The sequence below is a fragment of the Myotis nattereri genome (genome assembly GCF_964212035.1).
Source record: "Myotis nattereri genome assembly, chromosome: X".
Lineage (NCBI taxonomy): Eukaryota > Metazoa > Chordata > Mammalia > Chiroptera > Vespertilionidae > Myotis > Myotis nattereri.
Genome location: NC_138078.1, coordinates 147,833,604 through 147,850,739, shown reverse-complemented (window position 1 = coordinate 147,850,739; position 17,136 = coordinate 147,833,604). Strand labels below are relative to the sequence as shown.

General features: G+C 52.2%; 2 protein-coding genes across 3 annotated transcripts in view; both read right to left on the bottom strand.

Moving 5' to 3' along the window:
- The window catches only part of OTUD5 (OTU deubiquitinase 5), a gene marked incomplete at its 5' end in the record, with an annotated part of 31,711 nt that extends 26,673 nt beyond the window's left edge, over nt 1-5,038 (bottom strand). The window contains one exon of one of the 2 annotated variants that reach the window (XM_081115062.1): nt 3,716-5,038. In XM_081115062.1, coding sequence (XP_080971188.1) covers nt 3,716-4,309 — 594 coding nt within the window. The remainder of the gene's footprint in view (nt 1-3,715) is intronic. The other variant, XM_081115063.1, reaches the window with a different exon arrangement.
- A 2,844-nt stretch (nt 5,039-7,882) lies between these two features.
- Nucleotides 7,883-15,355, bottom strand: KCND1 (potassium voltage-gated channel subfamily D member 1; the record flags this gene model as incomplete). Its single annotated transcript, XM_081115061.1, has 6 exons — nt 7,883-9,283; nt 11,524-11,774; nt 12,047-12,145; nt 12,233-12,316; nt 12,410-12,572; nt 14,232-15,355. The coding sequence occupies 6 exons, from the start codon at nt 15,353-15,355 to the stop codon at nt 9,058-9,060; spliced, it is 1,947 nt and encodes a 648-aa protein (XP_080971187.1). The 3' UTR covers nt 7,883-9,057.
- Nucleotides 15,356-17,136: the final 1,781 nt, after the last annotated feature.

Sequence of the window (17,136 nt, the reverse complement as noted above, 5' to 3'; positions counted from 1 at the left end):
GTCCAGAGGGCTTTGGTGTGAGCTCTCTAAAATCCCAAACCTAAATGACACCCACCAGCTCCTTACCTGACCAATAGGGAAAGAGGCCCACAGAGCAGGGGCTTTGCTGGGTCACCCAGCAAAGCCCCAGCAGAGCCTGAATGGCTCTGCCTATCCTGCTAGCCCCAGCCTCTCCCACCACCTTGGTGTGCATGCCCCATTCTCAGAATGCTCTGTGGGGTCCTCAAGCTGAGGACGCTCTGAAGCCATTCTTTTCATATAGTAGACTCTCAGTAAGGCGGCCATGCCTGGGAAAGGAAACCCCTGACCCTAAGTTGCCAAAGGGGTTCCTAAAGGCAACAGAGGTACAGTCACAGCATCGGGACAAACAGGAAGTCTGAGTAGCCAGAACAAGGACCAGATTCACCATGTGGGCTCCCTCTCCACAACTCCCCTTTCCAAGGGCTCTAATTGGCCTCCAGGATACAAATGCCCCAGTGACAGTTCAGGACCAAGACTGGGGTAGCAGGAAGACAGTCCCCCTCTTACATCCCCGGAGGGTCCCAACTCGGACCAGGTGTGGCAGGGAGAAGCATCTTCCTCCTTTTACCCCAAGAAGTGCGAGGAGAGGAAGCTTTTCCTCTAGTTGGGAAGGGAAGATATCCTGCAACCACGGAGCTTTACTCCCAAGTTCTTATGGGGACAAGTATAACAGAGTAACTCCCAGCCTACGAGATGCAAAGGGGGTGTAAGGAGGTGTCATTCTAGTCACCATGGAAATATGTGACATTCTTCCTCTCTGTCCCTGGGACCAGGGATGTCTCTCTCCCTATTCTGTGAAGGAGGAAAGGCAGACTTGACCCCAAACCAGGGAGAGAAGAAACAACTCTTGGTCCTGACTCAGTGGATCCAGAGATAATTTATCCTGCTTGGAGTAGTAATGGGTGGAAAGGCAACAAGGAAGGGGACTCAAGACAAGGCCCAGGCCCCTGCGAAGTACAGAAAGATTTATTCGGCCAAGGAGGACAGGGATATGGGTGGAGAATTTCCCTGGAGTGGGGATGTCCCAGACCTCTTTCCCATCGCTGGGAAGAAAAAAAGCTTGTTGAAAGCAATTCAGGAAGCTCAGAATATTTCCCTGATCCTGGAAATGAGAAGCAAGCAGAGCTGGGTCAGGCTGAGTCTCTGAATATCTGCTAGTTCTTGAGGAGAGGCCTTAGTCTCCTGTCCCCAGTAACTGATATCCTTCTGAGAGAAAGTAAGGAGACCTTCCTGGCCTGAAGCTAAGAGCACCTAGGTACTTCTGTGCAGTGGGGAAAGCCTTAGGCCACACTGGGAGGAGGACCTCATGTCCTTCTCCCCGGTGATAAAAGATTGCCTGGTTGTAGGAGGCTTCACACCCATGGCAGGGTAGGGCCCAGACCACTCCCTGAGGTGGAGGAGCTCTTGTCCCTAAGGGGAAGCTTAGGCCCCTGGGAGGAGGCTCAGATTCCTTTCCTCAGAATCCCACCACACCTATGTCCCTCAGGGGAGAGGGCAGTTCTTAGGACTTAGTTCACAAGTGGAGGGTGGTCTTGGGCTCAAGTCCCCAAGACAGGAAATCTCATGCCCCTAAAAGGCCGCTATGCCCTAACCGGTTTGGCTCAGTGGATGGAGCGTCAGCCTGCGGACTGAAAGGTCCCAGGTTCGATTCTGGTCAAGGGCATGTACCTGGGTTGCAGGCACATCCCCAGTAGGGAGTGTGTACGAGGCAGGTGATTGATGTTTCTCTCATCGATGTTTCTAATTCTCTATCTCTCTCCCTTCCTCTCTGTAAAAAATCAATAAAATATTAAAAAAAAATAAAAAAGGCCGCTATGACTCAGGTTTATGTGTGCTGTCTGAAGTGAGGTAATAGCCAATACTATCAGGGTAGACCCAGGTCTCAGGTCCTAAGGGGGGGGGAGGTGTCTCATGTACATGCGGACAAGTTCAAATTCTTGTGCGGGGATAGGAGACTCAGGACCATATTCCCAGGAACGCTGTACCTCTGCCCCCAAGGGAAGGGTCTCAGGAATTCATTCTGGTGGTAGGTTCTATGCCTGAGCTCAGATCTCATCTGTAGAGACACAGCAGTCACTGGGGTAAGGGCCTCTTGCCTTTGAGAGAAATCTCAAGTGTCCTTAGCACAGTGGGTCTCAGGCCCCTGAAGGCAGGCTTAGGTCTGTGGGAAGGCCTCAGACTCCATCTCTGGGACTCCACGCTGCCTAGATCTCAGGATTGAGCTCCCAAGGCAGAAATCTTAACATCCCTGACACTAGGGGGGGTACTTAGATCTCTATTACAGGGGGGAGGGGGTTATTACGTCCCCAAGAAGTGTTTTAGTCCTTTCTGAGTAGAAGGAGCCCATAGACCCCTCTGTGTGTGGACAGGGGTGGTGGCATCTCAGGCTCCCCAAGAAAATCACTCAGGCCCTAACCGGTTTGGCTCAGTGGATAGAGCGTCGGCCTGCGGACTGAAGGGTCCCAGGTTCGATTCCAGTCAAAGGCATGTACCTGGGTTGCGGGCACATCCCCAGGAGGGGGTGTGCAGGAGGCAGCTGATCGATGTTTCTCTCATCGATGTTTCTAACTCTCTATTCCTCTCCCTTCCTCTCTGTAAAAAAATCAATAAAATATATTTTTTTAAAAAAGAAAATCACTCAGATACCAGGCCCTGAGAAGAAAGGTCCCCTAAAGAATTCACTTTGCCTGGGATCTCTGAGGGGTGATATCTGAAGAGGCCTCACACTCAGTCTCTGAAAGCCTGACTCCTTAAACAGGGGGAATCTTAGGCTCCAGTATCCAAAACAGTGAGTCTCATTTTCTTGAAGAAAGCCTCAGGCCTGGTGGGGGTGGGGGAGAGGAGCCAAAGGTCTATCACTTAAAAGAAGTTTTATCTCCTGGAGAGAGATTCAGACTCTTGTGCCCAAGGAGGTCTCAGATACTGAGAGGAAGCACAGACCCTTGTCAATTAAGAGAATGAGTCTCCTGTACCCCAGCAGAGTTTCTGGTCCCTGGCTATTGGTTTTGGCTCTTGTCCCCAAGGGGAAGGGAATCTTATCTCCCCAAGAAAAGTCATATCCCTGGAGGAAAGCTCAGAAGATCCCTCACACTAAAGGGGGTGCATATGTGTGTCTCAGGGCCTTGATTTTAGAAAAGTCTCAGGCCGTTGAAGGCAGTCTTAGGACCCCTGAAGAAATGTCAGACCCCACTGCTGAGGGTCCTGTGCTGTGTCCCCCTGAGAAGGAAAGAGGGGGTTGTCCAATACAGAGTGTCTCACACCCCTGAAAGGGTTTAGATATCTTGGGATCACTCAAACATCTGAGGTGTCAACCTTACTTGTGTCTCAGAGAAAAACAAATCTCATGCCACTGAACACAGACCAAGGTCCCTTGGAGAGTCATGAGACTCCCCTCCCAGGAGGCATTTCATCCTGCCTGTGTCTCCTGGGGAGTTCCCACCTACTGGCCCTACAAGATGAGGTCCCAGGACCCAGAAGAGACCACAAACACCATTTTTAAGTCCTTCGTCTTATCTCGGGCCTCTTACCTCAAGACCTTGGGGAAAAGGGGCAGGTAAACATGGTGTCTCATGCCCCTACCACCAGAGAAAAACAATGACAGGCTCAGGGAGGTGACGTGCAAGTCCCCTGGGTCCCTACTCAGCCTGGGCATACCATCCACCATACCCGCTCACCTGTCATTCCCAGCCCATACCTGCTCAACAGTGGCAGGGTCCATGGCCTCGATGCGCGCTGCAGCCGCTTCATACTCGTCCTCACTGTTGTAACCTGCGCCGACGTCCTCATGCTCCGGACTGGCCCCGCCAACCGTCCCAACCCCGGGGGCTTGACGCCGCCGCTTGCTGTGGCCGGGCCCAGAGCAGCAGTTGCCCACGCCCACCGAGCCGCCCACGCCCACCACCACGCCAGCCGCGCCTACACCTGCTGCCGCTGCACCGTGAGCATCGCCCGGAACGCCGCCAGGACCGCCCGGTCCCCCACAAGGAGGAGGTGAGCCCTGCTGGGGCCGGGGACCGGGCACTGCGCCTGGCGGCACGGCCAGCGCCCAGCGGTGAAGTGCCCCCGGTGGCCCCTGCAGCTGGCCTTGGGGCGGCGGTGAGGCCCGCTGACGGGCCCCTACGACACCCGACTCACGGTCGCGGTCGCTGCTGCCCACGCCCGAGCCGCCACCGCCCACGCCCACACCCCCGCCGCGGCGCGGCGCCGGGGGCAGCGGCCCGGGCGGTGGCGACTCATTGGTGGGGTCGGCGTCGGGAGGCGGCGGCTTCTTTTTGGGGAGAATAGTCATGGCGGCACCGCCGAGTACCCCCCCAGCAAACCCGGCGCGCGGCACGCCGGGACAGAACCCGGATGAGGGGCTAAAGTGGTGCGCGGAGCACCACGGGATCGGCGGGCCTGGATAAAGAGATTGAGGCACCGGTTCGAGAGCCTTAGGCGACGCGCAGGTCACGCGACGGAAGAACCCGGATGTGAAGTCGAAGGTGAAGGCAGCGCGACGAGTGTCGTCGCCTACTCTCGGAGTTCGGCAAGTTGATTGTTACGCTCTTTCCGGCCTTCCAGTTCCAGGGAGACAGAACCAAAACAAGCACCTCTTCGCCCCGCCCCCTCGCAGGTTCTTGAACTACCGGGTGGGGTCCAGGGGCGCCGCGCAAGCGCGCCAGAGCACAGCCCCGCCTCTGGCTCGGAAGTACGTGGGCAAAATCCTCGCCGCCGCCACAACAATCGCGGGCACCAACCTATCGAAGTGGCTGCGTGGGTCCTCACTGACGCCCAAGGGCCAATCAGAGGTGAGCGATCGCCCTCCCGTGCCCTCCGTCTCAGATTTCACTCAAAGTCCGTGCCCCGGCTCTTGGCCTTTCTTCTGTCCGCGCCGTCCTGCTCTTGACTTCTTTCCCTGAGGCTTTGACTCGCAGGCGGCGGTACAGCGACAGGCAGGACACCTTGACCTGCCCCGCGCACGACAATTTCAAAAGCGCCTCCCTTCCAGGCTTCCAACTTGGCCGCTGTCAGTTGGACTGACAGGAAAATATCAACACTCCCAGAGCTTAGCAATCCCTTGTAGCGTCAGTTCCGGTCCCACCCACCTGTAAATCTACACCCGTGGATAGGCGGGCGGCGCTTCACTGTGTAAAGGGCTGAGAACTGCGGTGATTGGTTAAGAGGCGCCGTCACTCGGGGCCGACGAGCCAACCAGGGGACAGACATGCACCGTGGGGAATGTCGGTGTTTGGGAAGCAGACACGCCTTCTTTGGCATTACCACACTGTCGCCCCCGCGTTGACCTCCCCGCCCCTGTGGCTAGTGCGCAGGCGCCGCATAGCTGCCTTTTATTTATTTGTTTCTGAAACTGAATTTACCTGGTTTGAGCATAACTTTATGTATCCATCTCTGTCACTAGCCAGCGTCTCACAATGGGGTTGGTAAAATCTCTGCTACTGAGCAGCTGGAGAGTTACAAGCTAATCTAGCTCTTCTCTTGTCTGTGTGCTCTCTGGCAAGTCATTTAACATCCACCCAAGCTCAATTTCTGCTTCTCTATAAAATGGCAATGATGATTCTAATTTAAGGGTCAGACTCATAAAGGGTCTGATAGTGTTCCGACACATAGTAAGTGCTCAATAAATTAGCATGATGGTGCACAGGAAAGGATCCCAGGCTTTGGAGTCAGGAAGACCCCAGTTCCAGACATGGATGGCCCATTACCAACTGTAGGACCCTGAGCAAGTCATTGTGTCTCAGATTTACCTATGTGTAAAATGGGAATGATAATGCCTGCCCAGACTACCTCAGGGAGTAGTTGTGGGGTTCCATTGAGCTCATAAACCAAGAAGCTGTTGTGAGAAGTGGGAGCTTGCTGTGTCTTAGGAGCCAACTAATACAATAGATTGACTGAAAGAGAGACCATCAAAAAGCTCTTCTGAGTGCCATCTAAACTTCCTTCAGATGCCAACCCTAGTTGAAGTCTTCCCTGAAGGGTGTCAGTAATAAATGTATTATTGTGTTTTCTTTTCATGAGACTTAATGGGAGAGGATTCAAGTTTATTGGACCTATTGTGTTCAGGGCACTGCTCTTAATGCCTATGCACATTATCACATTGAGTCTTTTCATGACCCACATATCCCACTCCCTACTGGATATTTGTCTAGCACCACACATCTAAAACTGAACTTATGAAAGTGTAGCTAGTCATCACCAAGTACTTACTATGTGCCTGAAACTATGTGCTAACAGCTTTGATGTTACCTTTGACAGTGTATGGCACCTCCAGCCTTTGCCCAAACCAGAAACCTAGGAGTCAGCCTTGCCTTTTCCTCAACTCCCAGATGCCTGTCAATCCCAAGCCCTACCAATTCTACCTCTTAAAAATTTTGACTGTCCAACTATTACTGCCATTACCTGGCCAGGGCACCACTTAATGGGAGAGGACTCATGTTTACTGGGCCAGTTGTGTTGACCACTACAAAAGCCTCCTCCTCACTGCTCTTCCTCCCTCCAGGAGTGTTTCTCTAGAATCCACTCTCCACAACCAGAATGATCATTGTGAAGCACAAACCTAATGATGACTTTCTGTTTGCAAGCCTTTAGAGGTCCCCATTATCCTTAGGATGAAGTCCAAAATCTGTATCCTAGCTTCAAAGGCCTTTTGTGATCTGGCTTACCTCTACATTCTCACCCTCATCATAGCCTCACACTCTCTTTCCCAGCTCTATCAACTAATTTGAGTTCCCCAAAGGCCCCAAGCTCACTCTCTAACCTCCAGGCCTTTGCACATGCTGTTCCCTCTGCCTGAAACATTTTTACCCTTTTGTCTTTCATCTGGCTAACTGCCCCTCATTCTTCCTGTGCTGGCCAGGTTAGATTCTCTACATGCTTCTGTAATCCATAGATCTTAGTTCCCCTGCACTATATTGTAATTGCTTAGTTGCCTTCCACGTTCACCTCTGTAGAACAGAAATGATGTCTACTTTGCCCATTTCTGTACCCCTAGGGCAGTGATGGCGAACCTTTTGAGCTCGGCGTGTCAGCATTTTGAAAAACCCTAACTTAACTCTGGTGCCGTGCCACATATAGAAATTTTTTGATCTTTGCATCCATAGTAAAACAAAGATTTATATTTTTGATATTTATTTTATATATTTAAATGCCATTTAACAAAGAAAAATCAACCAAAAAAATGAGTTTGCGTGTCACCTCTGATGGGAATGTCACAGGTTCGCCATCACTGCTCTAGGGCTAGCACATGATACCCAGTTAATAAATATTTGGTAAACAAAAGAAATGATTATCTCTGTTTCACAGATTAGCAGCCCGAGGTAAGAAAAGCTACGTCATTCTCTTTCCCAGGGATTGGAATTCAGGTTGACCTGAATCAGGGTCTGTCTTCTCAGTACTCCACAGAGCTCAGTCACACACTAGCCTAATCTACCCAGTAGCCCAGAAGAGAAAATGTAGGGACATCCATCCACAAGGAAGGGGGATTTGCCACACTGAGAGATGCTTTTCATCAGGGTTCAATTCAGAGCCGTTTTCTGTCAGGAAACCAGGGTTTAAGTCTCCCCCAAACCAAGCATGTGCTGCTCTGGGTCTCAGTTTCCTCATCTGTGAGTGAGGAAGCTGGAGCAGATGATGTCCAAGGAGGCATGTCTCAGGACCTCCTAGCCTGCCTCACTGGCTAGAGAGTCAACTCTTCAAGCTCCGCTTTTTCATTTCTTCTAGATCCTCATCTTTCAGATCACATCACCAGCCGTCTACCTCCCATACCTTCACCCACACTAGCCCTTCTACTAGTTGAAAGGAATTTAAATCAGAGTACTTTTAACTCCCCAAGCCCTCCCCAGTCCCCAAAGCCACTGAGCCAGGAGGTGTTCATCCTCATCTCTCCTCTCAGGTTTTATTGACTGATGAAAACTACATCATTGTCAGCCACCAGCTCCACGGGGACAGGGAACCTGAGATGATGCCAGATAATCAGCCTGAGAGCAAACACAGAGTTCCGGAAGGTGACCCAAGAGGGAGAAGAGAGAGGAATATGTGAAAAGGTATTGTGGGGAGGAGGAGAGAAGTTCCTCCTGCCTTCTCCAACTCCCAGAGTTCAAGAACAACCCAGGCCTCAGCCCCTGGCGCTTCTGGACTCCTGCCCAAGTACAAGGAATCAGCTCATGATCTCCAAACCCAGCCCAACCCCTGTTGGTTGCCAGGTGCTTATCTCAGTCAGTCCAGACTCCGGCCCAACCCAGGAAAGAAGCAAACCAGAGGGGAGAGAAGGAGGAGTGTTAGAGGTGGCCCCTCTGATTAGGGCAGATGTAAATGCAGCAAACTGGGCAGAGGCTTTGCATAATGTCACAGCAGCAGCTGCTATTGCTAGAGTTTGCTGGGGGCCCAGCAGAGGATGGAGTTGCAAGGACCCATTTCCAGCAGCCAGAGAAGGGGGGTAGTGTTTGTGCTATCCATGTGTGTTGGGAGAGGCAGCCTGACCCCCGAGGCAAGGCCTGGGGGTAGAAGGTCACTGCTGAGGCCACAGCCCATGAAGCCTGTGGTTGCATTCCAAGCTTTGGAATTTAGGTGTTGTTGGGCCTAGTGGAGGGTGGGGACCTCTCTTAGAGGCCAGATAAGAGGTAATGGTTCTCTTCCCAGAATCCCCAAACCTCCACAGCCCCCTGACAAAGAGAAGAGGAAGTCTCACCTCTTCTCAGGATAGAGCTCAGATGTCAGGTGGGAGCCTGAGGACCCAAGGGGAGGAGCATGCAGGAGGCCAGCTGAGGGGAGGGTCTGGTCCCAGTGTGCTGGGGCCTGAGGAAGCCTAGCAATTCAGCTCCCACCAGGAAATCTGTCTGGGGTGGGGGAGGTGTCCCATTCCCTGGCTACATTCCCCACAAGGTAGGCCATTCCATGAAACTCCATTGCATAGTTTTCAATAGGGGGTGGGGGGCAGAAGGGTTTCCCCAGGCCTGCCCCTGTCTGTCTCCCCAAAAATATGGCTTTGGAAAGGAGTCCCCAAGAATCAAAGAGGGCCCTCTGGATGGTTGGGCCTAACCCTCACAGGGAAGAGATCTTCACAGTCTCAGGGAGGAGGCAAGGGGTACCCAGGCTAGAGTTCCTGAGGGTGCTGCTGGCCCCGCCACCGCCACCAGGGGAGGAAGGTTGGCTCTCATCTGGGGTGTTGGCAGGAGGGGTAGGGATACTGATGATGGCAGCCACAAAGTCCCGGCTGTCACAGTTCAGGTCAAGGTTGTCGTGGAGCTTGGCATTGAGGCTTGAGCGGCTGTGGATAAGGGTGGGAAGACAGAAGGTTCTTAAAAAGTCATCTTAATACTTGCTACAGCAATCATGACATTTATTGAGCATCTACTGTATCCCTGGCACTGTGCTAAATGGTTCTCCTGCACCCCCAATCACTGTGAGGGCTCTGAAGTTAGGCAGTCCTGGGTTCGAATCCTGATCCCAATTTTACTACTGTAAACCTCTCTTTTCTCTCATGTGAAGCATGGGAATAATAATATAGTAAGTCCTCACTTAATATCGTTAATAAGTTCTGTAACTTTAAGTGAAATAATGTACACCAAATTTTACCACAGGCTAATTAATTAAAAACAAGGGTTAAGTTTCTAGTCATTTCACCAATGTTATAACAAAATGGTACTGGGAATATTACTCAGTCATTAAAAAAGGATGGAATCTTACCATCTGTGACAGCATGGATGGACCTAGAGGGAATTATGCTAAGTAAAATAAATCAGACAGAGAAAGACAAATACCAGCCCTAGCCAGTTTTGCTCAGTGGATAGAGTGTCAGCCCATGGACTGAAAGGTCCCGGGTTTGATTCTGGTCAAGGGCACATACCTAGCTTGCAGGCTCCATCCCCGGCCCTGGTCAGGGCACATGGGGGAGGCAACCAATCGATGTCTCTCTCACATCAATGTTTCTCTCTCTGTCTCTCCCCATCCCTTCCACTCTCTAAAAATCAATGGAAAAATATCCTCAGATGAGTATTAACAACAACAACAACAAAAAAGACAAATACGATATGATTTCACTTATATGTGGAATCTAAAGAATAATATACGTGAACAAACAAAACTGAAACAGACTCAGAGATACAGAGAACAGACTGGTGGTTGCCAGAGGGCAGGGGAGCTGGGGGACTGGGTGAAGAAAGGTGAAGGGATTGAGAAGTACAGATTGGTAGTTACAAAATAGTCATGGGGATGAAAATACAGCACAGGGAATATAGTCAATAATATTCTAATAACTATGTATGGGGCCAGGTGGGTACTGGAAATATTGGTGGGAACATTTTATAAAGTATGATTATCTAACCACTATGCTGTATACCTGAAACTAATACAAATAATACTGAATGTAAATGGTAATTTATAAAGAACAAAGACAAGAAAATAAAACGACATTGAACAAAATGATTTTATTCAAGAACCTGTTGTATTCCTACCTCACAGGGTTCTTGTGAACATTAATTGAGATAATAAATGATACAAAGTGCTCAGAATAGTGCAGTGATGGCGAACCTTTTGAGCTCGGCGTGTCAGCATTTTGAAAAACCCTAACTTAACTTTGGTGCCGTGTCACATATAGAAATTTTTTGATATCTGCAACCATAGTAAAACAAAGACTTATATTTTTGATATTTATTTTATATATTTAAATGCCATTTAACAAAGAAAAATCAACCAAAAAAATGAGTTCACGTGTCATAGGTTCGCCATCACTGGAATAGTGCCTGGAACACAATGGGCATACAGACACAAAACATCTATTATGATAGACTCCTTACAATCCTAAGTCTTCACAATAGTGTACAGTAAGAGAGCTACATAATCTGGTCCCTGTTCCTTTCTGATTTTACCTCCCACCACTCCCTCACTCCCTCACTCCCTCACTCCCTCACTCCCTCACTCCCTCACTCCCTCCACTCTACTCAGCATAGTTTTCTGGTTCCTTATTAGAGACACAGACCTAGTCCTGCCTCGGTGGTCTTTGCACAGGCTGTTTTCTCTGCCTGAAAAGCTCTTCCTCTAGATATCACATGACTCACCCCTTCACCTCCTTCAGGTCTTGGCTCAGATATCACCTCAGGAAAGCTTTCCCTAACCACACGGTTAAAACTACACCATACCCTGTTCTACTCTCTCTGTCCCCCATTCCTGATTTATTTTTCTCCTTGGCACTTAACACACTGCGTCATCTGTGCATTTGTTTATTAACAGTCACATCCCACTAGAATATAAGTTCCAGAAGGTCAGGGATTTCTGCCTGAAGTGAACTCCAAAGTGCCTAAAGCTCTGCCTGGCATATAGTAGGTGCTCAATAAATGACAAGAGAATGAATGAAGGACAAGGAGTTCCAGACAACATAAGCCCAAGTTCCCAGCATGGAGGAGTTTGGGTTTGAGCTTGACTTGCTAGGCCTGAAGTCATGAAATCTCAAACCCTCTGATCTAAGCTCTGAGCTTCCTCAGGGATGGCCAGGGGGTGGGGGTTTCTTACCTTTGAGGGACAGGGCTCCTCCGCAGCCCCGCCAGAGTGTCCAGCTCCTGCATGCTTCCACGGCTGACCGAGGCAGTGGAGTTGGCAAGGCGGATGGCACGGCGCTTGGCCCTACGGGGGCAGCAAGAGGATAACAGGCTGCCAGGCCCCACTGGCTGGGAGGACACAGAGGTGCTGCGGCTGGTGCGGCCACCCAGCGAGACCGCGCCCAGGGCCTCGTTGAAGGTTAGCTCATCTGTGAACTCATGGCACTGTGGGAAGAAGGGAGGCACGGTCACAAGGCACCACATAGGAGCCGCCGCCACCACCAGGCCTCTGCTTATGCCCTTCCCTCCTTTCTGGAAGTTGCTTCCTCTTTCCTTCCCTTGCCCACCCTTCAAGGCTCAGCTCTATCAGGCCTCTTCTAGGAAGCCCTGCATGATTTCCACAATTAGTAGTGAGCCTCCAAGTCCACAGGGGGGAGCTGGCTGGGTGGCAGAGAGATCCCCTTCATTCTGCCATGCCACTTCTCCTTAGGCCTCACCGTTGTCTTCTCTAGACAGTGCAGCAAGTGGTGATGTTGTTTCTCAAAAGCAGAACGGTTCCTGACACACAGGGCCTGTTCCTCCCCACTGCCGCTGTCCTGGAGTGGATGGAGCAGACAAATGAGGTCAGCACCTTCCCCCTCCCATCACTGCTCATGACCAACCCCAATCTGGGACCTACTCACCTCAAGGCCCCTGTTCTGCTTGTACTGCAGGAAGGCGTTGGTGGTGCCACTCTTTGCCAACCGGATCCTTGCTAAGCGCACCTTCTACAGAGAGGAGAGAAAGAGTCAGGTGGGTAAACACAAGAGGTGATTGACTGGCTTGGGGTGGGGGGAATAGGAGATGGAAGGTGCATCTACCTGCTGTGCTCGGCGCTTATCAGCACGCTGGTTCTGGTGGTAGATGCGGCTGAAGTTAGAAACAATGACTGGCACAGGCAGAGCGATGACCAGGACACCACTGAGTGAGCAGATGGATCCGAAAATCTTGCCAGCAATGGTGCTGGGCACCATGTCTCCATATCTGGGGCCAGAGGAGGTAAGTCAAGGTCAAGAAAAGTTCCCATCCACCCCCTCAGTCCCCCACTGCATCCCATTCATTCCAACTCATTCTGTGACCTTGGCCAGGCACTCCAACTCTCTGAGCCTCAGTTTCTTGCTCTGCAAAATATGAGGGATGACCTTTCTGGCCACCAGTGGGGGTCAAATGAAAATGGGGCCTCAGCCCCTACCATCTGCTGCTCCCATGCTAGCTGTGCAGGCATCTGAATCAGCTGGAAATCTATTAATACCCAGCATGGGGGAGAAGGAGGAAGTTATAGGCAGTAAACATGGCCTCATGGAGAGAGTTCCACCACTACCAGCCAGCTAAAGGGCTCTGAATCCCTGCAGCAATGCTCTGGTGGTTTTGCTTAAATCTGTCTTACCTTCTCTAGGTAGGACCCCTTCCTGTTCCCCCAGGGAGACCCCAAAACTGTCCTCACATGTTTCCCCATGCCATCCCCTACCCATGGAGATGGAGCAGAGCCAATATTACCACCTTGTCTCACAGAGGGAGTGCAAACCAAAGTCAGGGAGGTCCCATAACTGACTTGCTCAAGATCACACAGCATCCTTTTGTCCTAACCACAGGACCAATCAGCCTCCCTCCACAAAAGTGCAGCCTCTGCAGTCTTAAGCCTCTAAGCCTTTGCTCAAGCTGTGCCCCACCCCTCATGACTCTTCCTTATTTCTTTATTTTGACTCATTTGTTTATTTTATTTTGACTTATTTACAAGTCTCTCCAACTTGGGTATTTCTGGCTCTGTGATGTGTCAACTCAGACTGTATCCTCAACTAGGAGATGTGGGCAGCTCTCTACCCACCCAGGGTTGTTGTGAAGACTAAATAGGGTAAAAAAAAAAAACCCAAAAAGACTAAACAGGGTAAAAGGCATCAAAATACTCAGTTCCAATCCATTTTCAAGGCTCATTATTTGTTTGTCGACCTAATCCTGAACCTCCAACCAGAATTAATTTCTACATTTTAGAAACCTCAAATCAACTTTTCTATACCTCTATCAAATCCCTGAGCAAGCTCAATCCATCCCTTCAACAGGTATACTGTATATACCTAATCCCGGTGACAGAATTTAGGACAGGCTCACAGTCTCTGCCCTAGACTGTCTTCAAGAACAACGTGAGTTTCGTGTTTCCATTTGATGTTTTTAGCCCAACTATTTTCTTTCAAGGATTGTCAGTAAAAAAAAAAAATGATGCTGAAAATATCTTATTCTGGAGAGCCACAGACGTAGTGTCCCACACTATGCTTGTAGAGGTTTGGGAGTTTGTGGTCCTCAAGATGGAAAAAGGGGTGATACAAAACCAATACCTATTTATCCCTGTACCAGAAACTTTCACAACCACGATGTCCGTAAGGCCCCTCACAAGGGATCATCTTCTCCTGTTACAGAGGGGAAACAGGCCCAGAGAACACAAGGTCAACAGAAAGAATACAGCTAAGACAATCCTTGAACCCAAGTCATTGTCAAAGCTGGGTGGGATTTGAAGATGAGTCCAACTCCCTCAGTTTCTACAGACGAGCAAACTGAAGCTCAAACAGATCATTTACCTAACCTTCTTTTACAGAAAAGGTGAGTGTAACTGACTAATCGGGCAGCTCCCAACACAGGGTCTGCACTCACCCAAGTGTGGTCATGGTGACAATGGTATACCAGAAGGCTGCGGGGATGCTAGTAAAGTTAGTCTTCTTTGTGCCCTTCTCAGCATAAAACATGACAGTGGCGAAGATGATGATGGCCATGGTGAGGGAAAAGAGGAGGAAGCCCAGCTCAGAAGCACAGCTCTTGAGTGTGTAGCCCAAAATTCGCAAGCCCTGCGAGTGCCGGGAAAACTTGAAGATGCGGAACACCCGGAACACGCGAAGGGTGACAAAGGCGCCAGACACATCCTCGTTCTTGGGCACGAAAAGGCCGATGTAATAGGGCAGGATGGCCACCACGTCTATGAGGCTCATTACACTCCGTAGGAAGCGGCAGCGGCTGGGGGCAGCAAAGAGCCGCAGGAGGTATTCACCCGTAAAAATGAGCACGCAGGCCGTGTCCATGCAGAAAAAGGCCGTAGGGAAGCGTTCCCCACACGAATGCTCCTTGGGGGGGGACGGCCGGGTGGGGCCTCGGCAGGGGATGGTCTCGACCACGTTGGCGATGACTGACACGGCGATGAAGAAGCCGGTCACGTAGTAGAACACGAGGGCCGCGGTGCTAGTGTGTGGGTTCTCGAAGGCTCGCCAGAGCCTCTGGCGCAGGGAGCTGCCGGCCCGCAAGGCTGGCCCTTCGGCGGCCTGCTCGGCCTCCTCATCCTCCGCCAGGCGCTCCGCGTTCTCCTTCTTCCGGTCCCGGTACTCCTCCAGGCAGCAGTCGCCAACGAGCTCAGGCACCAGGCCGTAGAAGGCCAGCTCTTCATCGAAGGCCTGGATGCACTCCTGCCGCGGGCAGTGCAGGCGGCCGGTGCGGTAGAAGTTGAGCACGTGCCGGAACATGTCCGGATCGCGATCAAAGAAGTACTCGCCCGAGTCAGCATCGTAGAAGAACTCCTTCTCCGAACTGCCCAGCAGGGTGTCCGGGTAGCGGTCCAGCGTGTTCTTCCAGGTCTCAAAGCGCCGTCCGCTCACGTTCACCACCAGAACCTCATCCCCTCGAGAGGCCTTCACCCCTGGCGCCGGGGGCAGGGGCTGCTGGGCCAGGGGCAGCCAGCCCACCGCAGCCGCCCGCGCAAAGGGCAGCCACGTGGCCACGCCTGCCGCCATCCTGCCGCGCCCCAGGCCCTCGGAGACTTGGGGGGCTGGCCTTTAGGAGAATGTGGCTGTCTCCAGGATGGTGGGGGCTTGGAGGGGCCCGGGGCCACTCACACAACGAAACTGGGGATGTCTAGAGGGGCCAAGAGGAAACTGGAGGAAGAACTAGAGACTGGGGCAGGGGCTTGCAGGGCATTTAGAGGGCCTGGGAGGGACCAGATGTCTTGAGGGACTGAGAAGGGGCTAGGGGACATAGAAAGGAGCAGAGAAGGGACGTCTGGAGGGACAGAGAAGATCTGAGGGAGCGTTTAGAGACTGGGATGATTCTAGAGGGGTCAGCGTGTGCCTGAGATATCTGAGGGTATCTAGTGGGGGCAAGAAACACGGGAGCTGTCTACACTCAGTTCTGATGGAAGAAGGGGCTAGACCTCTTTAGCTGCGTTGGAGAGGGGATTGGGGCATTCTGGGGGGTAGAAATAGGACCAGAAGTGTTTGAAGAGGCTGAGATCAGGGTCTGGAGGGGAGTTCTAGGCTAGGGGGTGGTGGTAAGAAAGGTGAGGAGGGTGGTCCACACATGAAGACTTCTGGGAAAAGATAAGGGGGTTGAAATCCCTTCTTGGATCTAGGAAAGGGGTTGGTGCACCTGAGGGATGTCTATAGAGCCAGGAGGTTGTAAAGAGGCTGAGAGGTGTCTTGGGAGTGCCTAGAGCTGCCAAGAATAGCCTGAGGGGGGTGTCTGCATTCTACAGGAGTTTCAGGAAGGAAGGAGAGGTGGGGCTCCTAGTGGAGCTGGAGAAGGGAGTGGGGTATCTAACGGGGTAGAGAAAGGGCGAGGTTATTTTTCAGAGGCTGAGGGGTGTCTGGGGGAGAGGGGTATCTTGGGGGACTGAGAAAGCCTGCTCCACTCTCAGGAGTTCCAGGGACAGGAAAGGGGCCCGGGGAACCCCAAGGGGCTGGGCTCAATTGAAGGAAGTTGGACACAGACCCAGAGGATTGAAAAAGACTAAGAAGAAAAGGGGGTTCTCCCCCAAATGGGCTGGAAATTGGAGTGGGATGTTGAAAGGGAGTTGGGTGTGTCTCCAGGAACGGGGGCTGCTAGGCCTTGCAGGAGGCTGATGAGGGAAGCCAAGATAGGGCTGCGTCCCACTATTGGGGGCTGGTCTGGGGAAACCACACCCCGAGGGGCTGGTGGTGTGCGCTGGGCAGCAGCGGCTGCAGGAGGAGAAGCAGCCACAGCCAGGCCTGGGAGAGAAGGCAGCACAGGCAGGGGAGGGGGCTGGGTCCCTGGAAGGAGGCTCTGCAAGGACGAGGTCCAGCAGGACCCAGGGGGACTGTCCCAGGATGGGCTAGGGCGTGGGAGCTGGACCAGGGAAGGGCAAGGACAGCGCTGTTAGTGGCCCCCTCCCACTACCCACAGGGCGACCTCACCTGTGTCCCCACTGCAGCAAACGGCAACAGCGGAGGGGCTGGGGGTACCAAACACCGGAGCTCCTGCCCCCCTCTGCAGAGCTGCCCGAGTTCTCCTCCTCCTCTGGCTCTCTCTCCCCGCCCCTCTGAGCTTGCCGGGAGATGGCGAGGCAGGGAGGGGCCTCGTGGCTCCCAGAGCCCCCTCCCCTAGGACCGCCTGAGAGGGACCCTGGGGAGACTCCGCCTCCTATAAAGCTGGTTGGGCCTCAGTCGCGTCATCTGGAAAATGGGGGTGGTAGGGAGCTTTGCCAGTTCTCCCCACCTCCTTCCTGGACTCCCCCTCTCCCTGCCCCGCTCCTACCCCCCCTGCCCCTAGGGGACCCCAC